At 41.7% G+C, this 24,484-nt stretch overlaps 1 protein-coding gene and 1 non-coding gene across 2 annotated transcripts; one reads left to right on the top strand and one right to left on the bottom strand.

Moving 5' to 3' along the window:
• Window positions 1-2,402: 2,402 nt before the first annotated feature.
• GCSH (glycine cleavage system protein H) lies at window positions 2,403-14,137 on the top strand. The gene is made up of 5 exons (XM_068993305.1): window positions 2,403-2,550; window positions 5,877-5,956; window positions 7,409-7,472; window positions 12,727-12,858; window positions 13,614-14,137. The coding sequence occupies exons 1-5, from the start codon at window positions 2,403-2,405 to the stop codon at window positions 13,709-13,711; spliced, it is 522 nt and encodes a 173-aa protein (XP_068849406.1). The 3' UTR covers window positions 13,712-14,137.
• A 3,389-nt stretch (window positions 14,138-17,526) lies between these two features.
• Window positions 17,527-17,630, bottom strand: LOC138097284 (U6 spliceosomal RNA). The gene has a single exon (XR_011146483.1). It is a non-coding gene; the product is annotated as a U6 spliceosomal RNA (small nuclear RNA).
• Between the last annotated feature and the right edge of the window lie 6,854 nt (window positions 17,631-24,484).

Raw genomic sequence — 24,484 nt, 5'->3', positions numbered from 1 at the left:
TGCACATAAAACCGTGGGGGATTTATCTTCTATCCATCCCAAAACCCATCATCCACTATGTATTTTGTCATGAGCTACATTTTCAGATACTCATCAAATAACTCACAGCAAAGTGTACACATGTCTTCTGAAAATATGGCACAGAAATCAACCCAAACACATACTGTCTGTTTGTTTTAAACAGGAAAAGTTCTAAGATCTGGATTAGTTATAAATTCTTCATTTCTTTTTCCAACTACTCCACTTCTCTATTGACTGTAAATATCAAATCGTAAACTTCTTCCATTGTATTTCTGTGAGAGAAATAAATATATCTGCACAAAGAGATGAAGTGAAGTGAAGTGAAGTGAAGTCGCTCAGTCGTGTCCGACTCTTTGCAACCCCGTGGACCCCTGCCAGGCTCCTCTGTCCAGGGGATTCTCCAGGCAAGAATACTGGAGTGGGTTACCATTTCCTTCTCCAGGGGATCTTCCTGACCCAGGGATTGAACCCAGGTCTCCCACACTGGAGGGAGGTGCTTTAACCTCTGAGCCATCAGGGACTGTCACAAAGAGATGAGCAGACCCCTTTGAGACACCTGAAAGAAATGACCACCTAAATTTCCAGGTGCCTGTACCAATTGTATAATGAGATGAACTTTCACATCTCAAGCCATGGATGCTACAAAGATAATCAGATGGAAAAAAAAAATTTAATCCCCAATGCTTGTTACATTAAGAAAAAAAAAAAAGACACACTTCCTACTGCTTTGGCATAAGGGCCCATGACATAGCCTACAGATTGATAAGTGACCCTGTTCTTTGTATCAAATGAGTTATTGAAGCTGGGAATAAATATTTTAGGGGATGGCTTGCATTATGCTGAAGTGACTTGCAACAAAACAATAAAAACAGAACACTGACATTATGGAAGTTAACCAAGATCTGGAGTTTAGAATACAGCACTGTGAATCAGTCAGCATCCCAAACAGTGACAAGTAGAACTGAGCTTAAGAGCAGTTGACTGCAAATGGGACTGATAAGCAAGTTCTGCTACTGACACCTAGTTTGCTTAAACCATAGAATGTCTCCCTCATTCCACTCCTGGGAAAGTTAGTTAACCTTTCCAAGCCTCCAGCTCTTCATCTACGAAATGAGTATAATACCTACCAGTAGGGGTTTGGTGAGGATTACAAAGGTAGTGCATCCCTCCCAGGCACATAACAAAGGTTCAGTGTACTCAGAGGAAAAGACAACTCAAAGGAGCATGACAGCCCCTGCAAACTACTGCACAGATGTGTTGACATCCCCAGTTTTGTGAGGCAGAATCTCAGCACAACATTTGGGTCTCCCTAACACACACACACATATATTCGCACATATACTCATACACACATATACTTTAAGGTATACCCTGTAATACTGACAGTGTGGAGATTGAGGTGTTTCTCACTCCAGTGTTTCTTTGCTGATTCTTGCCTACTCCACAAAATCTGTGTTAAAGGTGAGGTCTTTTCCCAAACCGAATTTTCTGTCTCCTTGGATTGGGTGAGACATGTCTTCTGCTTTTCTCCTAAAGTTTCAGTCACAGGACTGCTTAAGCAAGGAGCTGATCATGCTGGGTCTCAACTCTCTGCCTTTTGACTGCTACTGCAGTAGCTCCTGCAGTATAGACTCCACCAGAAGCCACTCCTGACCCTACAAGTCCTTGCCCCTCTATGAGCTTTATGATTAGGTTTCTCCCCTCTTTGGAGACTGTAGGGTTTGGGGAATATGCAAAGTAATAAAGTTTTCAATATTTCAAAAAGTCAAAGAGAAACTGCATTCGTGTTAGCGCACCTTTGGCCAGTGCCCAACAACCAACTTTGGCTGGAATGATTCTTTGGTTCTGCTATGAATACTGCTCTGGGTGACCTTGATCCTCTTTAGAAGGTGGAGACCTTATCTTTTAACAGGACTGGGAGCACCCTGCCTCCCCGAGGACTCAAGAGCACCACTCCTGCCTGGAGCCCGTCTCATAGCCTGGGTGGGTCTTGGAAGTCACAAATGCTGACCTACAGCTTTCACTCGCCCAGAAGCACCGCCTGAAGGCGTGGTCCCACCCCTCCCGGGACGCCCCGCCCTCGACGCCCCGCCCAGCTGGGCCTGGCCCGCCTAGTCCACAAGCCAGTCCCCGCCCCTTGCCACCGCCCCTTCCGGGCCTCAGGGCTTTCCGAGCGTCCACGCCTCTCCCGCCTGCGGCCCTGTCAGGCCCCGCCCCTCCCGGGGCCCCGCCCCCGCGCCCCCGTCCAGCCAGCTCGCTCCGGCCCGCTCCGGCTCGCTCCGGCCCGGGGCCGCCCGGTCCCGCCCCGCCCCGTCCCGCCCCGCCCCCGCCGGCCGGGGTGCTCTAGGTGCCGCGCGGAGACCCTCTGCACCCGTGCGAACATGGCGCTGCGCGCGGTGCGGAGCGTGCGGGCCGCGGTCGGCAGCCTCCGCGCCATCTCGGCACCCAGCGCGCCCTGCTCGCTGCGGCCCTGGGGACTGCGAGCGGGTGCCGTCCGGGCGCTGCGCACCGGCCCTGCTCTGCTGTCGGGTAAGTGCTGGAGGGCACGTGGGCCGAGCCGGGCTGCCTCGGGGGAAAGGGGCTGGGCCTCGATCCTTACCTTGGGTCCTCGGCCGTGGGCCGCCCGGATCCAGCGAGGCGACCTCTGCGCGTTTTTTGTTGCTGGGACCTCGTGTTGCGGCGCCGTTGCTACCTCCCTGAGCTGCTTGGACGGCCCCGCAGCCTTTGTCCTGCGGGTTGGGAGCCGGGGCGAGGGGGCGGGGAGACTGAAGAGACTGGCGCGGCCGCCGTGTCCAGGGTGTTTCTGGCAGGATCGTCGGCCGCTCGCTGCTGCAGACCTGGGCAAGGTCGCTGAGCTCCTTCGTGACCTTAGGTTCCTCGCATTTGTGAGCATCGTGCACCCTGAGTGAGGACAAGTAATAGGCTTTACTTTGCTCTGCATATCGTCACTGTAAGTTCTGAAGTAAAAGTAAAGCAAGAGCATTTATTGAAACTTAAAGCACTGGGTCGTTTTACCAGCTAAAGCTAGCATAATGTTGCAGACAGCTATTTCCTAAAGCAGTGCGATAGTCTCCTGGGTTCCACTGAGGACGTTCTGCTAAAGTCTGTATCGTCGTATATAAAGTATAGTCGTGAATGTGTGTTGGGCTGAAACGAGGCCTTACATACACGGGCTTGAAGTAACTGGGAGACTTGCCCGTAAATATCTTGGCCATCTGTGCTACTTCAGCACAAGTGAGCGCAGAGCAGAAACTGCTGTACTTCATGCACCAAAACGTGAGGCACTAAGTGCACCTCTTCGCGAGCTCCGGCTTCTTACTTGCACGGAGCACAGGTCTGGGGGCTGTTGTCTCATTAAGTTCGTTGTTTTAGAAACCTGTTTGGGACTAGAAAAGTTGATAAATTTAGTTCAAAGTCAAACATAACGAAGCTTACTTATCTCCTCCCCACCCGCCCACCGTAATCTCTCAGATCTGTTGGTGGTACATATCAGTACATTACTAATTTACATACATCAATACATTACTAATTTGAATATAAGGGAAAAGCATTTCTCAGATAACTGACTTAAAAGCCTGTATTTTTTGGTTAGTTCAGTATTACTTTTTTTGCATTGTCCTGTTAACTAGTTAAATATTGCCCAAGATATCAATAGCCATGATCTGGTTGAACACGAGTTTTCAATACTAGACACTTGAGTTCCAAATTTTGGCTTCCTCTATCTTGGGTGGTCACTTGTTTCCCTCGCTGGAAAAATGGAAATGATAATCCCTACTTTACAGACTTGTTGGATGAAATGAAACAATGTAACTGCTGTACATATAGCCTGATACATAGTAAGTACTTGATAATGTTACTTATTAAATGTTAGTGTATAGAATCAGCAGAAAATTGATCAAATGTTAGTGTATTTGATTCAGTGACTTTGAAAGGGGGGAAAATGCAAAGTTCTCATAAATTACTCAAAACACTTTATCTTCTGGGGGCTCAAACCCAATCATTGTTTTTAGCCTAAATTTCGTGGCCTGGCATAAAGACTAAATGGCCTTTGAGGCTAACAGGACCTGGGTGCATTTAGCTTAGCAATGTTGCTGTCTTTTCCTCTAAACTGTGGTTGCTCAGTTGCTAAAACTGAATGTTGAGAACTCTTGTTCCTCAAGATTATCTTTACAATTAGGCAAGATGGAAAGACCAAGGTCAGGACAGTCTCAGAGAAGTCATATTTATGGTTGTCCAGTCCTTTCTATAAAAAAAGTGTATTAGTTTAAACTGCTAGTTCTAGAGTCACAGAATGTTAGGGAGAATTGAGTGCTGTAGCCAGATAACTATATACTCTGTTTTGCTCAGAATCTTCTTACACTTTAAAAAATTACTTCCCTCCAACTTTTGATTGCTTACTGTATGCCAAGGACAGTGTTGAGAACTGGGGCTACGAATGCAATAAACCCTGCTCTTGCTTGCTTTGTGCTTGGTCTACTCCCCGGGGGAAGGTGACAGAAGAGCTGTATCTGTAGCATGTTAAGCGCCATGAGTGTGTTGAGGGGAGAGGTGCAGAGAGCTGGGGGAGCAGACTGGACAGCCCAGGAACCCAGGCTTGGAGGGCTAGATAAGGCTGCTGGCAGGAAGTTTCTAAGCTGAGATCGAAAGTCAAGAAAAGGCAGTGGGGAGAGTGGGTTGCAGTCAGAACACTAAGTACAAACAAACCTTAACCTTAGGGAAACATCAGATTGACCTGAAGCATTCAGTAATTTGAAGTGGAGCGGAGCAACTGACTGTGAGATTTTGCAACCTCTTCCACTGAGGAGTATGATATTCAAGTTATTTAATGATGGGGGTGGAAATTAATACTTTTTATTTACATTCTGCTATGTATCAGAGCTGTGTAATCAAGAGAGTTTAATGTTTTAAGTACAGTTATCTTTTGGGTTAGGGGTAAGAGTGAACTAGCAATACTTTTAAAACAGTATTGAAATTAAGCCATTTTCATATTAATTTCTGTACTTTTGGAAAACTGCTTCACTTCAGAATGTGGTATATATTTAAGAAGATATGCTTTATAAAAATTTTCATTCTTTTAAGGAAGTACTATTAATTCCTAAGTAATTTTTTTCACATCACTCAAATTTTGGTAGGTCTTTGTTCCAGGAATCCTTGAGTAGTTTGGCCATCCTTTTATTTGAAAAGAAGCAGGTTATAAAGCCAAGGGCTAACCTGTCCAGTGAATGTTGAGCAGAGCTTGCCTTTCTACCAGTTAATGTCTTAGCTCTGAGGTGACAACTGAGTTCTGATGGTATAATTTGCTTCTCATAATGATGGTAGCCACTTTATTCAAGGGCTGATTTGAATTCAGTTAAAGTAGAATCAAGAACTTAGTCAAGTTATAATTGTTCAAGGTCAGTTTTATTCTTGATACAGCTCTACCTAAAGAGGCACATTATTTTTTAGGTTAAATCATTTATGAGCAGTCTTTATGCTCCCAAAACTTCATCACTCTTTCTTCAGAGGGACAGACTTCTTTCTGCAAGACAGATCAGTAATGGATAGGTATACATTTGAAATGTGCTCCAGTATTTGTGTGTATGATTTAGACCGAGTAATGTTGAGTACAAATAATCAAATTGCCAAAAGATCCAAAGGTATTTACATCAAGCCATCTTTGCCTAAATAATACCACTGTTGAGATGTGTCTTTTCATATGATCTATTTCGTCCTGGGCAGTATACTGTTGAATGACAGTGTCAATAAGTCAAACAGATACTGGGAAGGCCTTGCCTTTTGATAGCATTGATATGAAAAAAAAATGCTTTTAAAGAAGTGATGCCACTGCTTTTCTGAAATGTTGGTCTTTATTTTAGTGCGGAAATTCACAGAAAAACACGAATGGGTAACAACAGAAAATGGTGTTGGAACAGTGGGAATCAGCAATTTTGCACAGGTACTAGATTGTCTTGAAATATTTAAAACAGTCTGCTCTTGCCTAAATTCCATTGTCTTTATCAAATTGTTTATTCTGCCCCTTAGTATCTTGGGCCCTTTAAAGGCCCTTAGAAGAACATCTGTCATAGGTGGAAAAAGAAAAACATAGGAAAGTGTATAGTGCTTTAAGAGATTAAAAGGTTAACAGTTAATAAATTCAAGGGAAATGTTTGTTTCATATTGAGGCAGTTAAGGAAAGCAGCAGAGCAAGCAAAAGGGCTGGAGTGTTAGTGTTTTGTGGATAATAGTGATATACACATGACCTGATATACACAGGACTTCCCTGGTGGCTCAGACAGTAAAGCATCTGCCTACAATCCGGGAGCCACTTCACTTTCACACATGACCTGGGGACTTGAAGAGGGAACACCTAGAATGGCACAGATTACACAAAGATAAACTTTTTATTTAGAGTTTATCTCAACTAATTCCACTATTGCCACTGAGCCTCTAGTTTGATATTGTGTAAAAGAAAACTACAATACTAGAAGACTACACCAGGACTTCCCTGGTGGCTCAGACAGTAAAGCGTCTGCCTACAATGTGGGAGACCTGGGTTCAATCCCTGGGTTGGGAAGATCTCCTGAAGGAAATGGCAACCCACTCCAGTATTCTTGCCTGGAAAATCCCATGGACGGAGGAGACTGTTAGGCTACAGTCCATGGGGTTGCAAAGAGTTGGACATGACTGAGCGACTTCATTCAAAAGAAAACTAGAAGCCAAACAGCAATATGGATCAGTGACTTTTCAACTGGACCTCTGGGTGGGGTGGGGAGAGGAGGGGGCAGGGGATATTAACTGATGGGAGGATATGGTATTCCTCAGAAATGCTGGGATCTCATGTACTGAGAATCAATGACAGCCGTATCTTTGTGGGCATATCTGTGTACCTACTGAGGCCTAGTACAGAATGCTCTGTGAAATAGTGTATAATTAGTGTCCTCCTCTCCTCAATTTTATGAGGGGAAATCACTTAACATGGAAAACGACATGCAAAACAACACGTGGTGGATGACCTGAATCGTACAAGGGGTTGTAACCCACTCAACTTGATGGAGAGATCACTGTTGATTAGTCAGCAAATCAATAGGAGAAATGTCCTCAGTAAAACTGCAGAAGTGGAAAAGCACAAAGTGTGTTTGTTCTTAATGGAGCTAGTCATCTTTTCGAGGGCATATGGTTGGTGACAAGGGTCACTGCCACCTGTGGGCCAGCTGATGGCATGTTTTCTTGCAAGTCCTGAGGTAAGAATAATTTTACATTTTTAAAGGGTTATAAGAAAAAACAGAATTTGATCCCTCAAGTGTAAAGTATATACTATTTGAATTAAAGGGATTAAATGCTTGGCTTGTTCCTAATTACTAGATTTAATTTGATCTCTTAGAGACTTTTTTGTTTTTGTTTTTTAAAGGAAGCTTTGGGAGATGTTGTTTATTGTAGTCTGCCTGAAGTTGGGACAAAGTTGAACAAACAAGGTGAGTGTTTTTCTCATCTTGGTATGTCATGATTCATGCCATGAGTTTTCTTTATCTTGAATAATAACTTGTCTGCATCCTATTGCCATCCCTAGCTGTAAGAAATGATGATAGTGAAGAATAGTGAACATTTTCATATTTTATAATGGAAGGTAGGAAGTAGAGAGAAATGGCTCTTAGCACCATCCCTGCCACACATTGATGCATTAGTGATATAGCTGAGGTCTCTTAAGTTTAAAAAATAAAATCTGTTTTTCTTTGGAGGCAGTAAAGAATATCAGAACATGAGCTCATGAGTCAGAATCTGGTTTTAAATCCAGGCCCCTCAACATATCAGCTGTGCAATTTGGCGGAAATTACTTAATGTAGATCTCATATGTGAGTTAGGATAATAACTGCCTCATATAGTAGTTGTAAAGATTAAATGGAATTAGCATAACATCCAGCATAAGATTTGTTGTTGTTTAGTCACTAAGTTGTGTCCAACTCTTTTGCAACCCTTTGGACTGTGGCCTGCCAGGCTCCTCTGTCCATGGGATCTTCCAGGCAAGAATCTTGGAGTGGGTTGCCATTCCTCCTCTTCCTGACCCAGGCATGGAACTCATGTCTCCTGCATTGGCAGGTGGATTCTTTACCATGGAGATTAGTACTTGATAAATGTCAAGCAGTGGAACCACATGTATTATTATTCATGGGCTCCTTAACATGTATAAGACACTGCTAGAGAATTTAAGTATCTGTTTTCTAATATCTTTGACAATATTTGCCATATCTTTTTCTGCTTAAACTTTCCCTATCATTTATCTTGTTTAAACTTTCTTTTTATCTGTACATCAGTTGTTTTCTTTTTTATGCTTAATTTTAAAATTTCCATTAATATATGTTGAGTAACCTCCTTAAACTAATGAATGCTTTAAATTTTCTGCCAAAGGTGTTTTTTAAATTGATAATGAAATTTATATGTGGTGAAAATGCCTAGATCTAGATCTTACCTAGATCTAGGTATTAACTATATACTCTTAACTGTATAATCCAAACAGTTTTGGTAAACGATAACCTCTTCTCTGATTTCTATCACCATAGATTACTTCTGCCTATTCTTTAACTTCATTTAAAAGGAATCAGACGACATTATGCCTGGTTTCTTTTGTCTATTGTCACGAGTTTGATATACATTCATATTAAGTGCTCAGTAATTTGCTTTTTATGCCAGCGGTATCCCATTGTGTTTGCTGAAGTGGTTATATCAGAGAGTTCCATGTACAACATATCTTATTGTGGTTTTAATGTGCATTTCCCTAGTGACAGATTGTTCACCTTTCCATGAGCTTTTTGCCACTCACATCTTTGTGAAGTCTCTAGTCTAATTTATCTTTTTAATCATTGATTTTCAGCATCTTTTATATATTCTAGATATAAAACCTTTTTCAAATATGTATTTTATGAGTATTTTCTCATATTTATGTATAAAACATTGTGTCTTCTCTAAGATATCTTTGTCTGTCTTCATAGTTCCCAGATTATACCCCAGTAGCATGAGGTGCTATGGGATATTTTTAATTTTTAACATCTGTTGGGCACAGCACAAACTAAGATTCAGTTAACAATTTCAATATTGAATCTTACTCTATTACTTTGGGTAATATATCTTTGAAGCAAGTACTACACAGTTGGTGTGGAACATGAGGTTGGGCACTGGTTGATATGACCTGATTTCCTGAAGGAGAACTTATACAATATGCAGCAGACACACTTATATCTGTAAATTGTAATTAGGAATGAAAATTCTGTTTTTGTTCAATTTCTGTGTTTTTTTTAAACTGCTACTCAATTGCTAGGATATAAAAACCTTCTAAGTAGTTTGGACCTGACCTCTTAATAAAGTGAAATGTTAGGTATTTGCTTTGGTCTAGGAGAAGGCAATGGCAGCCTACTCTAGTACTCTTGGCCTGGCAAATCCCATGGACAGAGGAGCCTGGTAGGCTGCAGTCCATGGGGTCGCTAGGAGTCGGACACGACTGAGCAACCTTACTTTCACTTTTCACTTTCATGAATTGGAGAAGGAAATGGCAACCCACTCCAGTGTTCTTGCCTGGAGAATCCCAGGGATGGGGGAGCCTGGTGGGCTGCCATCTATGGGGTCGCAGAGAGTCGGACACGACTGAAGTGACTTAGCAGCAGCAGCAACAGCAGTGATTACCACAAAATCACCACCAAGGGCACTGAGAACTGAGAAAGGGCACAGTATGGGCAACTCAGGTCCATACCAAGGTTCATAGAGATTGAACATTTCATTATTAGGTATATTTAGCTGTGGGAGTTTTCACAGATGCCCACTATCAGATGAAGCAGTTCCTTTCTATATCTAGTTTGCCGAGATTATCATTTGTGGATGTTGAATTTTTGTTGAATTTTCTCCATCTGTTGACATGTCTGAAGGGTTTTTCTTGTTAATGTGATGCATGATTCATTTTTTAATGTTAAACATTCATTTTGACTGTTTAACCAACCTTGGATTCCTGGTAGTCATTGTGTAAGAACTGTTTCTTTAAAATGTACTGTTGAATTTGATTTGCTGTTTTTTTACATTATGTTCATGAGAGATACTGATCTTTTCTTAAAATGGCTTTGTCAAATTTTGCAATCTGTTGTATCTGGTGCATAGAATAAGTTTAGAAATATTCCCACCTCTTTTTCTGAAAGAATGTGCATCAGTCTTGCTAGCTCTTCATTAATTTTATCAATCTATTTTCCATTTCATTTATTTTTTCATAGCTTTATTTTCTTCCTCCAACTTAACGTTTTCTTGCTTCTGGAAATTTATGGGTTTGTTGGTTTCCACGGTTTTTCTTAAATTGACTTTTTATCTATACTGTAAAATGCCATCTCCCTTGCGATGAGTGGCAGCTAAAATCTAGTTTGATGCTTTTTGTTGGTTGTGCTGGATATTCGTTGCTGCAAGGGCTTTTGTCTAGTTGTGGGTAGGAGGGGCTGTTCTCCAGCTGGAGTACACAGGCTTCTCATTCCGGGGCTTCTCTTGTTGCGAAGCATGGGCTCTAGGTGTGTGGGCTTCAATAGTTGTGGCTCATGGCCTCAGTAGTTGCTGCATACAGGCTTAGTTGCTCCACATGTGGGAGTCTTTCTGGATCAGGGATTGAAACCCATGACCCCTGCAGGCAGATTCTTAACCATTGGACCACCAGGGAAGTCCCTAAAAGTCTTTTTTTTTTTTTTTAAGAATCAAAAGTGTCATAGCTTCTTTCGAATGTTGCCTCTTCTCTATAAACTGCCTTCTTTTGTTCACTTTCTAGTATCTTTAGAAGCCAGGTCATTGATTTTAAGATGTTATTTTTAAATAAAACCTAAAGATATTACCATTATCTGTTTCATTGACTACACTAAAGCCTTTGAGTGTGTGGATCATAACAAACTGTGAAGAGCTGTTAAAGAGATGGGAATACCATACCATCTTACCTGTCTCCTCAGAAACCTGTATGTAGTTCAAGAAGCAACAGTTAGAACCCTGTATGGAACAACTGATTGGTTCAAGATTGAGAAAGGAGTAGGACAGGGCTGTCTAGTGTCACTCTGTTTGTCTAACTAACCTATACACTGAGCACATTATGAGAAATGCTGGGCTGGACGAGTTACAAGCTGGTATCAAGATAGGTGGGAAAGGGACTTTCCTGGTGGTCCAGGAAAGTGGCTAAGACTCTGTGCTACCCAATGCAGGGGGCCGGGGCCTGGGTCTGATCCCTGGTCAAGTAAAGTAGATCCCATATGCTACAACTAAGAGCCTGCGTGCTGCAACTAAAGATCCTGCGTACCGCGACTAACATCCAGTTCAGTAAAAAAAAAAAGAAGATGGGAGAAACGTCAACCTCAGATATGCAGATGATACCACTCTAAATGGCAGAAAGCAAAGAGCAATTAAAGAGCTTCTTAGTGACAGTGAAGGAGGAAAGTGAAAAAGCTGGCTTGAAACTCAACACTGAAAACTAAGACTTCATGACAAATAGAAGGGGAAAGGGTGGAAGTAGTGACAGATTTCTTCTTCTTGGGCTCTAAAAATCACTGCAGATGGTGACTGCAGCCATGAAATCAGAAGACGATTGCTTCTTGGCAGTAAAGCTATCACAAACCTCGACAGTGTGTTGAAAAGCAGAGTCAATACTCTGCCAACAAAGGTCTGTATAGTCAAGGCTACGGTCTTCCCAGTGATCACGTAAGGTCGTCAGAGATGGACCGTAAAGAAGGCAGAGCACCAAAGAATTGATGCCTTCAAACTATGGTGCTGGAGAAGACTCCTGAAAGTCCCTTGGACAGCAAGGAGATCAAGCCAGTCTATCTTGAGGGAAATCATCAACCCTGAATATTGATTGGAAGAACTGATGGTGAAGCTGAAGCTTCAGTATTTTGATCATCTGATGCAAAGAGCTTACTCATTAGAAAAGACCCTAATGCTGGGAAAGATTGACGGCAGAAGAATAGGGTGTCAGAGGATGAGATGTCTGGATGGCATCATGGGTGCAATGGACATGAACTCAGGCAAACTTTAGGAGATGGTGAGGGACAGGGAGGCCTGGTGCACTGCAGTCCATGGGGTTGCAAAGAGTCGGACATGACAGGGTGACTGAACAAAAGATATTATTTCCTTCTAAGTACTACTTTAGCTCTACCCCCACAAACTGGTATGTTATATTCACATTCAGGTCAGATCAATTTTAGATGGTCTTTCTTCATATTCAGTGATCCTTTCTTCTGTATCCAGTCGACTGTTAGTGCCATCTAGTGAATATTTTATTTTAGATAGGCCTTCCAGTTCTAGAATGTCCATTTTAAAAATTATTAGTTTTTTGCAGGTATTCCCCCAAACATTCACTCACTGTGATTTTGTAACAGCTGTTTTGAGATTTCTCTGCTAATTCCAATATGTGGGTCTGTGGAACATTTGGAGATCTTTATATTGACTACTTTTTCACTTTGGCAGGCCCATACTCAATCCTCTGACCCCTTGAGCAAATAAGACTATGATTTTTTACTTGTGTTCTAGTTACACTGTGCTGTTTGGATGGGGCAATGTTGTCAGGCTACAAATTGTATAAGTGAAGATCTTGCATGACAAAACCTATGGTTTTATTTAAAGATATTTAGATCTTTTTATTATGACTATAGAGGTGATCACTTTTCTCTATTTTGTATTTTGGGATCACTAACTTGACATTTCGTATTTTCTTTAATTTTCTCAATTTAGAGGAGTTTGGTGCTTTGGAAAGTGTGAAAGCTGCTAGTGAACTCTATTCTCCTCTATCAGGAGAAGTAACTGAAATTAATAAAGCTCTAGCAGAAAATCCAGGACTTGTCAACAAGTCTTGTTATGAAGATGGTAAGTTGTTGCTGAAAATCTTTTTAAGGATTGTTTGCTGCAGTTAACATTTAATCTAGACTATAAAGCAATCTTTAACTGATTGTGATTTCTTTTTGGACTTCTTGGTATTATAATAAATAGATATTCTGCTTTAAAAAGGAAAAAACACAGGTTAGGTTATATTTTGGATCTCTCTCAATAAAAGCATTGCCTAATTTTATAGGGTTTGTAGTGTTGTAGTTGTAGACTCACTGTAAACACTTCAAAGTACTTACCTCTTCAGTCATAAGGCATCTAATCACATTTTGTGATAAAGATGGTTAACAATATTTATTGCATTGTTTTCTCATATTTTCATCTTCTTCATAATGTAGTAAGGTGAACTAGTAGCAGTTTTTTCCCTTTCATAGATGAAATTCTCAAAGGATTTCTTTGGTAAAGTCAAACAGCCAATAAAATGCAAAATTAGCATTAACTTGTAGTTTCCTATTTCCTATCACCTACTTCTCTCTTCTAATGCTTTCTAATGCCATTAATTTCAGTAGTTATAGTCTTGGTGTTCCTTATTTTATATACCTGTATATTTGGATCCCTGTGTAAAGTTGTTAATGCTTATTAACTACAACCTCAGATTTCTTAATCCATGATAGTACAATTTCTTCTGGTTCTTTATCGTTATTATATGTAAGAAATATTAATTCTTAAGGTTAAAGTTCATGTGGTTTTCTCTTTTAAAAGGTGATTTGGAATATGATACTTTTTTTTGGTTGCAGGTTGGCTGATCAAGATGACATTCAGTAACCCTTCAGAACTAGATGAACTAATGAGTGAAGAAGCATATGAGAAATACATAAAATCTATTGAGGAGTGAAAATGGAACCCCTAAATAAACTACTTTGAAACAACTTAATCTAGCATAGTTGTCTTAAATTAGTGGTGGATAGATATTTAAAAAGCAACTTTTAGCAAAAGAAACTACTTGTAACAATGTTTCCTGAAGAAAATACCATTTAACTTTCTAATGACTTCAGATAAACACTGTGCATCTTTTCCACAGCATCCTGTGATTTTTAGGCTAGGCTCCAGTTACAATATTCAGAATTCCTGAAATTATCTCTGGTAAAACTAATTACAAAAATTATGTAATTCAAGGATAACATGGTTATCTTAAACCTTATATGACACTGTAACTTGCTTACAGCTATCCTTGGATTTGGGTCAAAATTATCTTCCCACTAGAAATAACTGCCAGTGGAGAAAAGTTTGTTAGTTGTATAGTGTCCAATGAAGAATATTACTATCTTGATTTTGCAGTATACTGTGTTTGCTGGTGCTATTTTTATACAGTGAAGTAACAGCCTTGCAGGAGAATAAACAATTTAATAATAAAATATTCAACTTCTTAATCATGAATTTTGTTCTGCTGTTAATATTTCATAGTATGTTTCCTAGTATTTATAAAGATGCTAATTTTAACTTATGGGAAGTCTTTTCTTTTTTTTTTTTTTTAAAGGAAATTTAAGTCCTGACAATGAGAAAGTTCCAAGAAAATGTTTCCTTTTAGTCACAAACCTGGCTTTTCTTAAGCAAAGATCTAATTGCCTGATAACATCAAGTACTATTTTTTTATTATCTTTAATGTATTGAAAAAGAAATCACTGACCTTGTTTTTCTGTCATGCTAAATTAGAAGAGTGGAGTAAAAACAAGAAAAGGTGAAATTGTGACCAGTCTGGTACATGACAGCCTTAAGAAAGCTAAGCCACATAGTAATGGGAATAGAAGTGGACACAGTGAAACTTGTGGCCAACATAGCATACAGTAAGAACAAACTCTTCTATCATTTTCCCAATACTGGAGGAGAAGGGAAGTATTTAGGCATTACTGTCTTCTGGTAAATAAAGAGCAAACACGAGAACCTAGAGTATGTAGATAGATAAGTAACATACAAGCCTTTCCAGTTCCTCTGTAAAATGGATGCATTCTTTCCAGGACTGAGCCAGTAGCCCTATCACTGCTGAGCTGTCTGTCAATGATGGCTCAGTGGGTAAAGCGTCTGCCTACAATGCGGGAGACCCAGGTTCGATCCCTGGGTCGGGAAGATCCCCTGGAGAAGGAAATGTCAATCTACTCCAGTACTCTTGCCTGGAAAATCCCATGGACTGTAGTCTACCAGGCTTCTCAGTCCATGGGGTCACAAAGAGTCGGACACGACTGAGCGACTTTCCCTGCTTCCCCCCACTTTGGAACTAGAAAGGGATGAGTAATAATTGCTCATCTTAGTCTAAATAATTAAATTTTGTTTTAAAGGTGCTCTTGTGTATTACCTTCTTTGGTCTTTACGATAGCCAGAGCTTGGTAGGGCATATCCATAACTACCATCATTTCACAGATTAGGTGATGGAAAGGATAAAAGCTGGAAGTTATGGTTAGGGTTTTCACATTTCCTGATTCACCATCAGTTCCTTTGCAAATGTATGTTACTATAAAAATACAAGGGAATTCCCTGGAGATCCAGTGGTTAGGACTCTTTCACTATGCAATGAAAGTTAGGCACTTTTCATTGCTGGGGCCCAGGTTCAATTCCTGGTTGGGGAACTAAGACTGCACAACATGTGTGATGTAGCTAAATATATATATTTAAATGGGAGTCTAGTCAAAGCTATGGTTTTTCCAGTAGTCATGTATGGATGTGAAACTTGGATCATAAAGAAAGCTGAGTGCTGAAGAACTGTGGTGTTCGGAGAAGACTCTTGAGAATCCCCTGGACTGCAAGGAGACCCAACCAGTCTATCCTAGAGGAAATCAGTCCTGAATATTCATTGGAAGGACTGATGCAGAAGCTCCAGTACTTTGGCCACATGATGCGAAGAACTGACTCATTGGAAAAGGCCCTGATGCTGGTAAAGATTGAAGGCAGGAGGAGAAGGGGGCGACAGAGGATGAGATGGTTGGATGGCATCACTGATGCAAAGGACATGAGTTTGAGCAAGCTCCAAGAATTGGTGATGGACAGGGAAGCCTGGTGTGCTGCAGTGCATGGAGTCGAAAGAGTTGGACACAGCTGAATGACTGAACTGAACTGGGAGTCTGATGGGGGAAGGGGATCGAATCAAAGAACAGCTATCACAACTTGGTCTTTCACAGTTTAGAATATAGAGCCAATTCAATTCTGTTATAGTGCTGCTGAAAATAATAGGTGTTGAATGGCACTTCAAATGGACTAAATCAACAAAGAATTCAGTTTCTCAGACCTCATGCCTTTGAATCATTTTGGTCTTAATAGAGAAGCTTAACATGTTTTGAATAATGCTCTCTAATTAAAACTCAAGAAATGAAACAGGTAACCCTGAAGGTTAAATTTCTTTTTTTCATTTCTCCAAAGTTGACAGCCTTAAATTTTAATAAAGAAACCACTAGAGGGCTCGCGATAGGCATGCTAGTATGAAAATGAGGCTGGTACTTCAGATCACCTCAGCATAATCAACTTCGGAATTTTTCTGAATTTCTGCAGTTTCAGGCTGCTAAAATGTCAGGGTACCACCCACTTTCAGTTTTTAAAAATATGCTAAGTATATAACTGTCTTATTACTCAGCAATCACTGTATTATTTCAGACCTAATCATACATCTATATTTGTGATGAACTTTTTCTTACCAGCAACATGGTTTTACTATTGACTACTTCCTCCACCCCTTTTAAGTGGACTTTGGGTTAGATATAGGTTCAAAACTGAATGGAAAGTTTCTGTATACCTCCTGCCACCATTTTGGTGTTTTTAAAACACCCCTTTGCCAACTTTGAGATCTTATTCTACAAGAACTTTTGTATCTTGATTCCATCTACTTCGGCATCTTATAAACATGACTAGCTAAACACACTTGTCCATTTACGTTTCTGCACAGTCATGCTATCAAACTTCTACTTGCTAAGCTTCAGTGGTGATTACAAGCCCCTTTAAAAGGGGTATGCAGGCATAATTAGCATGAAGCACATCAGTTGCCACATCTTCCAACTTCCAAATGTACTTAGGGCAAGGTGCTTTCAGTCAACATGTTTAATTAACAGTCATTTAATAAATCTTAGTTAAGACTTTTGGTATACTTCCCAAAAACTGAGAATGTAGCTTTAATGACTGGGGTAACATCCTGCTAGTCAAGGTGGTTTCAAATTTTCCATTTTCAACATAACTGAATGGAGGTCCTTCCTAACCAAACTGTCTGCTGAAGTTAAGAGACACAGCAGTGACAAAATCCCTTTCATGTGTGTCTTCCTATGAACAAGTTATTTCACTCAGCTTACATCTTTGAAAAAAAATGAATAAAACAGACTGAATCTCTCATTCTGGTAATATGTAATATTTTCCCATAGATACATGAATTGATGAGAGGACAGCCCGATATTCTGTACACTTTCAGGAACATTCTTTTGTTTACTATTTGTAAACACAAGGAATACACTCCTATTATTTGCTGAGTAGAAATGTGATTATATATCTGAAAACAAATTTAGTTGTTTCAGCTTTACAGTCATGAAAATTTTTAAAATTTCATTTTCAAATTATATTTTTGTGTTATGTTAGGATGAAATTCTGTGGATAAAATAAAAATACAGTTATGAATTCAAGGGGAAAAAATTTCCATTTTTTCTTTCACTTCATATAGTTTTTTTCCTTTACAATTAAAAAAAATATATAGAATGCTTTACAAACTTGCGTGTCATCCTTGTGCAGGGACCACACTAATCTCTGTATTATTCCAATTTTAGTATATGTGTTGCCAAAGCGAGCACAAAATTTTCCATTTTTTTCATGTATTTTGATAATCTGGATGTTACATCCTTTAACATTTATGATTGGGAACTTCCTGATGTCCCAGTGGTTATGATTCTGGGCTTTCACTGCAGGGGCCCAGGTTCAATCCTTGGTTTAGAGAAGTGATATTCCATGTGGGTCAGTCACGTAAAAAAGAAAATATAATTGAAAATTTCATGTTTTAACACACAAAAAATGTGGAATGAGGCATGCAGTTTTGCATAGTTCTTAGAAGTATGCATAAATACTATTAATTACAGGTTATAAAATACAAAAGATACAAAAGTGCATTTTTAGGTAAAGAATACCTTAAGTAGTCATATTCTAGAAAAGTACGTTGTTCTAAGGTCTTAGAATGTCGTATTTATGTCATAAAAATGGTCTTTCCTTTCAATTGATAGGCTTTGTAATTAATATAGTGTATGTCAATCACCTTGGACTCTTTTGAGACCCCATGGGCTGTAGCCTGCCAAGCTCCTCTGTCCATGGAATTTTTCTAGGAAAGAATACTGGAGTGGGTTGCCATTTCCTTCTCAAGGGGGTCTTCCAAACCCAGGGATGGAACAGGGTCTCCTGCACTGCAGACAGACTCTTTACCATCTTAGTCATCAGGGTAGCCCACACAGCTTTTAATCAACAGTGGTATAAAAGGCTTATATTTCTCAAGCAGTAATAGTTATACTTTTAAAAGCAGAAAGGCTTTGGAACCAGAACTGAACCACCATGAATGCCTGATTTCGGGCAGTTTCCCCATTCCTGGCTGCACATTGGGATGCTCGAAAGTACCAGCACCAAAAGTGGGAGGGGAGGAGAGGGGGACCTTTCACTGTCTTCAATGAGTTCCTCAGCTGATACAACGACATGGGGCTATTTTGACATCTGTAGAAAACATGCCAACGCCCACTTCACAGGTTGCGCTGCTACAAGACTTGGGTTCCAACTAGTCCCGCCCAGTCAAAGAAGCCGCTTAAACGCCTACTGTGAAGTTTCTGGCCTGTACTGCCCCGGCACAGTCCTTATGTGGGGAAGGGCAATTTGGGGACAGTTGGCAAAGTCTGGGGACAATTTCGTTCATCTGGTACCTCGTGGGTAGAGGCCAGGGATGCTACTATCCACCCGTCAGCACAGAACCAACCGCGCCACGGGCAACGGTGCTGAGGGCGAGACCCTGGCTCTCTGAGGGGAAGCTGAGTCCTCGCTTTCTAACTCCAAGGCCTAACGGGCGCCTAAGGGGACACGGTACCTCGCCATGTGACCTCCCGCGCGCTCACCGGCTGTGAGCGCCTCATGCGCCGGTGGAAGGTTCGCGGCCGCGCACAGCCTGTCGGGAGCACGCGCCAACCGCGGTCAGCCAGAGGCGCTTCCCGCGCTGAGCTTTGTTGCGCGGGGCGAATGTACGTCACTTCCGCCGCGAATCCCCTCCCTCCCCCTCCAGGGGCTGCCCATCGCCCCGCCCCCAGCGCGTCTGTAACGCAGGGCAACCGCCCCTGTAGCCCGCCGGCGGGGACTAAGCTGCCCGGGTCCTTCCACCCCGCTGGGCCCTCAGGAGGGTGTGAGCGGCCGGGCCGCTTCCCCGCCTCCGGGTCGAGGCCCCAGACTGCTCCATCGGCGGCAGAGCGAGAAGCCTTGCCCAGTTGGGAAGGGAGCTGCCTTCTGAGGCGGGGAGGTAAAAGGAAGAGGAGAAGCTGGGCCTGAAGAAGAGTGGGCAGGGCCTGGGGAGGGGGTGCGGAGTGGGTGGGGCAGTGGGAGGAGCCGCTGAAAGGGCGGAGCCCTGTGAGGGAACGGCCCTTGGAGGAAGGGGTGGGGTTGGTGGGGGCGCTTTGCTGGAGGGCATATCTATTGAAAGAAGGGGAGGCATCTTTTGTGGCCAGGTAAGATGCCACTCTAGTGTTCTTGCCTGGAGATTCCAGGGACGGGGGAGCCTGGTGGGCTGCCGTCTATGGGGTCGCACAGAGTCGGACACGACTGAAGCGGCTTAGCAGCAGCAGCAGCAGCAGGATGCTGGAGGAAGGGGAGGGCCTCGAGGAGGAAGAAAGAAAGGTCTTGGAAGAAGGGCAGAGAGCCACGCTGTCAAGTGCCTGGGCTTTTGGAAACAGGTGGCAAGAGTTGTGTGTTTGAAGACTTGAATTTTCCTGTACATTGTATGCTGTGTGAGAGCTGGGAAGACTGGGGTTGCTTTACCATTTCACTACCCTTGCTAGGCAGAAGGAGAAGCGGGTGGCAGAGGATGGGATGGTCAAACAGCAACGACTACTCAATGGACATGAAAAGACCCCTGATGCTGGGAAAGATTGAAGGCAGGAGGAGAAGGGGCGACAGAGGTTGGATGGCATCACCGACTCGATGGACATGAGTTTGATTAAACCACGGGAGTTGGTGATGGACAGGGAGGCCTAGAGTACTACAGTCCATGGGGTCGCAAAGAGTGGGACACAACTGAGCAACTGAACTGAACTGGGAGATAGTGGAGCACGGAGGAGCCTGGCATGCTGCAGTCTGTCGGGGGAGGAGGGGGGGCGGGCCGTCAAAAAGAGTCGACAGGACTTAGCTACTGAACAACCACCACCAGTGCTAGGCATCTCATGAGTAATGAATGTGACTGGAAAAAGCAGAATAGTTGGAGACTGGGATTGGAGTGAAATGTTCTGATAGGGAGAGATGGTTGTAGAAACTGTGCTCCTAGGAATCGTTCTATGAATAATCAAAGCTGCTGTGCTCTGTGGGCATGTAAGAAGCATAAAGCACAGGTAATTAACATGGTGGTTTAGTCACTAAGTTGTGTTGGACTCTTGCGACCCCATGGACTGTAGCCTGCCAGGCTCCTCTGTCCATGGGATTCTCCAGGCGAGAATACTGGAGTGGGTTGCCATTTCCTTCTCCAGGGATCTTCCCGACCCAGGAATCCAACCCAGGTCTCCTGCATTGCAGGCAAATTCTTTACCGACTGAACTATGAGGTACAGGAATTGAGGGTAGCCATTTGTAGTCTGATTATATGGGTGAGTGATAGCAGAAATGTGTCAAAGATAATGGGGAAAAGAAAGACTGCCGGCGTTCTTCAGTCAATAAGATGTCTCAAATTCCTCTCATGCTTTAAATCTCTGACTTCTGCTGCTGCTGCTCCTGCTGCTAGCCAAAGAAAAGTCTCTGCTTTTAAAGGACACATATCATTAGATTTCCTGAAGGAGGGCATGGCAACCCACTCCAGTATCCTTGCCTGGGGAATCCCCATGGACAGAAGAGCCTGGTGGGCTACAGTCCATGCAGTCGCAGAGTTGGATTCGACTGAGTGACTAAGTACAGCACATCATTAGATTAGGCCCATCCCAGTAAACCAAGATTGTTTCCCTGTCATCAGGTCAACCAATTGGTACCCATAATTACATCTGTAAAATCCCTTTTGCCATGTAACATAACTTATTCATGGAATAGTCCCAGGGATTAGGATGGAAAACCTTGTGGAGGAAGGATTTGCAGAACTTAATTTACTACGTTATCTTTTAGGAATATTGTAGAAAAATTACTGCAGCAGTTTTTTTTTTTTTTAACCCAGTTTCAGTGAACATAAATTATACATTATTAAGCCTACCTTTAATGAGAATTTTGTCTTTGAATTGACTCAAGTACACTCTTAGTCTTTCGAAGAATGGTCCTTGGGACTTACCTGGTGGTACAGTGAATAAGAATCTGCCTGCCAATACAAGAGGCAGGGGGTTGATCCCTGATCCAGGGAGATTCCACAAGCCACAGAGCAACTAAGCCCATGCACCACAGTTACTGAGCCTGATCTCTAAAGCCTGCAAACCACAACTACTGAGCCCGTGTGCCCGTGTGTGTATTACTGTTGTTGTTGTTTAGGTGCTAAGTTGTGTCCGACTCTTTTGCCAACTGTGATGGCAAAATATGATGGCAAATGTGGGGAAACACTGGCTTTTAGGTACTTCTGCCTAGAAGTGACTCGTATGATTTCAGTCCTGTTATTAGCCGAAATAAGTCACAAGGCATGCTTAACTTCAAGGAGAAATGTAGATAATACTTCTGTATCTCCAAAAGGAAAAAGAAGCAAGATTTGGGGGACCAATAGTAGTATCTTCGTACCACACTGATCTGGTATCATCAGAGGTGATGTACGAAGCAAATGACCTTTACGTATATTATAAATGTCACTACCTTTAAAAATAGAGTCCAGGGACTATGGGAATGGAAAAGTCCTAGATTTGGGGACAGAGGATGAGATGGTTGGATGGCATCACTGACTCAATGGACATGATTTTGAGCAAACTCCAGGAGATAGTGGAGGATCGAGAAGCCTGGCATGCTGCAGTCCATGGGGTCGCAAAGAGTCAGACACGGCTTAGCAACTGAAGATAGAACTAAAACATTATAATTATTTTCTTAAAACTGTTTTCAATTTTTTAGATTCAGAAACATTTATGAAAATACAAGGTCCAAGAATAGATAGACAGTCTCAAAGAAATTGGAGGAGTAACTGTTGAATATCAAGATATGAATCTGGAGCAGGATTTATTATAGATATTAACAAGCTGGCTTTAAAATTTATTAGGAAATTTAAAAGGAACTATAATAGGTAAAAAAAATTACGAAAATGAAGAATAAAATGGAGGAATCACATTACCCAGTTTTAAAAATTACCATAAACTATAGGAATCAATACGATATTGGTGAATGGAGAGACACAGGTCAATGGGCCAGAATAGGGTGTTCTAAAATATACCCAAATAAATATCAGTTCAGTCGCTCAGTCGTGTCCGAGTCTTTGCAACTCCATGAATTGCAGCATGCCAGGCTTTCCCTGTCCATCACCAACCCCCGGAGTTTACCCAAACTCTTATCTGTTGTGTCAGTGATGCCATCCAACCATCTCATCCTCTATCGTCCCCTTCTCCTGCCTTCAATCTTTCCCAGGATCAGGGTCTTTTCAAATGAGTCAGCTCTTCACATCAGGTGGCCAAAGTACTGGAGTTTCAGCTTCAACATCAGTCCTTGCAATGAACACTCAGGACTCATCTCCTTTAGGATGGACTGGTTGGATCCCCTTGCAGTCCAAGGGACTCTCAAGAGTCTTCTCCAATACCACAGTTCAAAAGCAGCAATTCTTTGGCAATCAGCTTTCTTTATAGTTCAACTCTCACAGCCATACATGACTACTGGAGAAATAATTGCCTTGACTAGACAGACCTTTGTTGGCAAAGTAATGTCTCTGCTTTTTAATATGCTGTCTAGCTTGGTCATAACTTTCCTTCCAAGGAGCAAGCATTTTTTAATTTCATGGCTGCAGTCACCATCTGCAGTGATTTTGGAGCCCCCCAAAATAAAGTCTGCCACTGTTTCCACTGTTTCCCCATCTATTTGCCATGAAGTGATGGGGCCGGATGCCATGATCATAGTTTTCTGAATGTTAAGCTTTAAGCCTACTTTTTCACTCTCCTCTTTCACTTTCATCAAGAGGCTCTTTAGTTCTTCTTCACTTTTTGCCATAAGGGTGGTGTCATCTGCATATCTGAGGTTATTGATATCTCTCCTGCGAAATAAACATAGCCAATTGATTTTTGACCAAAAAAAAAAAGTTAAATGCAGGAAGAATAATCTTTGAACAAGAATGTTGCAACAACTGGCTGTTCATATTCAAAAACTTAATTCAAAATGGATCATAGACCTAAATATAAACCATAAAACTATATAACTTTGAAAACTAAATACAGAAAATCTTTATGACCTGTGGTTAGGCAAAGTGTTATTAGACATGACACCAAAAACATAATCCATTAAAAACCAAACCAAACCTAAATTTGATACAACATATCTATGAGAGTAGCAACAGAAGATAATGTCCTTTCGTTGGCCTCTGCTGTAATATTGGTGTCTTTGCCACTGACCAGTGGTAATGAAGTCTTTGTTCCTTTCAGGAGCAGGGCAGTTCATATTCTAAGTTACAGATTGGTTAGGGTGTCAAAGCACCATTGAGTTTGCCAGATGTCTAACAAAGAGGCATTTGGTAGTCTTTGTACTTCTCAGTTCATTAACAAATGACATCATCACAACGTGGGGTTAGAGATCCTAAAGGTAATGTCTTTGTTTTTTCTTTTCCTCCTGCATTTCCAGTGCCTTCTTTTGTATTCAGTAAATTCAATGAGAAGGCCTTGAGTCCTTTGACTTAAAGAGTAATTGGCCAGTTATTTATGGAGTGTCTCCAAATCTTCCCCTGTGGCTCAGCTGGTAAAGAATCCACCTGTAATGTGGGAGACCTGGGTTCAATCACTGGGTTGGGAAGATCCCTTGGAGAAGTGAAAGGCTACCCACTCCAGTATTCTGGCCTAGAGAATTCCATGGACTGTGTAGCCCATGGGGTCACAAAGAGTCAGACACAACTGAGTGACTTTCACTTTCACTTTTCCAAATCATCTTCGTAAACTATATTCTCCAATTTATTTCTGAGTTGTTTCCCCACCTTTTGGTACATCTCTTTAAATAAGTCCCTGTTCAAGGTCTTTACCCCAATTAAATTATCCAAACCGTGAAATCTGTTCTTTGATACATTTATTCAGTTTGCTTAAGATCAAAATTCATGCTTTGCTCACCTCCACTGTTACCCCATGTTTTATTTCTTGAACCATTCTGTTAACATGATGGCTCAAAAAATAAAACCATTTTATTATGGAAAATTTCACAGTAAAGTACAGTGAATAGTGCAGTTAACCTCAATGTCCTCATACCCTTCTACAACAAACAGAATCTGTGGCTTTTTTTATTTCCTCATTCTCTCTCCAACCACAACCAACCACTCCCACCCCCTTGCAGGATTATTTTGAAGC

Source organism: Capricornis sumatraensis, chromosome 20 (genome assembly GCF_032405125.1).
Source record: "Capricornis sumatraensis isolate serow.1 chromosome 20, serow.2, whole genome shotgun sequence".
Taxonomy (NCBI): Eukaryota; Metazoa; Chordata; class Mammalia; order Artiodactyla; family Bovidae; genus Capricornis; species Capricornis sumatraensis.
This window is presented reverse-complemented; position numbering and strand designations above follow the sequence as displayed.

What these genes read in the sequence shown, in the direction of transcription:
- GCSH (XM_068993305.1), top strand. Translation starts at nt 2,403, where the DNA reads ATGGCGCTGCGCGCGGTGCGGAGCGTGCGGGCCGCGGTCGGCAGCCTC. An exon ending in CGGCCCTGCTCTGCTGTCGG is followed by an intron (nt 2,551 to 5,876) that starts GTAAGTGCTGGA and finishes TCTTTATTTTAG; the next exon opens with TGCGGAAATTCACAGAAAAA. An exon ending in CAAGTCTTGTTATGAAGATG is followed by an intron (nt 12,859 to 13,613) that starts GTAAGTTGTTGC and finishes TTTTGGTTGCAG; the next exon opens with GTTGGCTGATCAAGATGACA.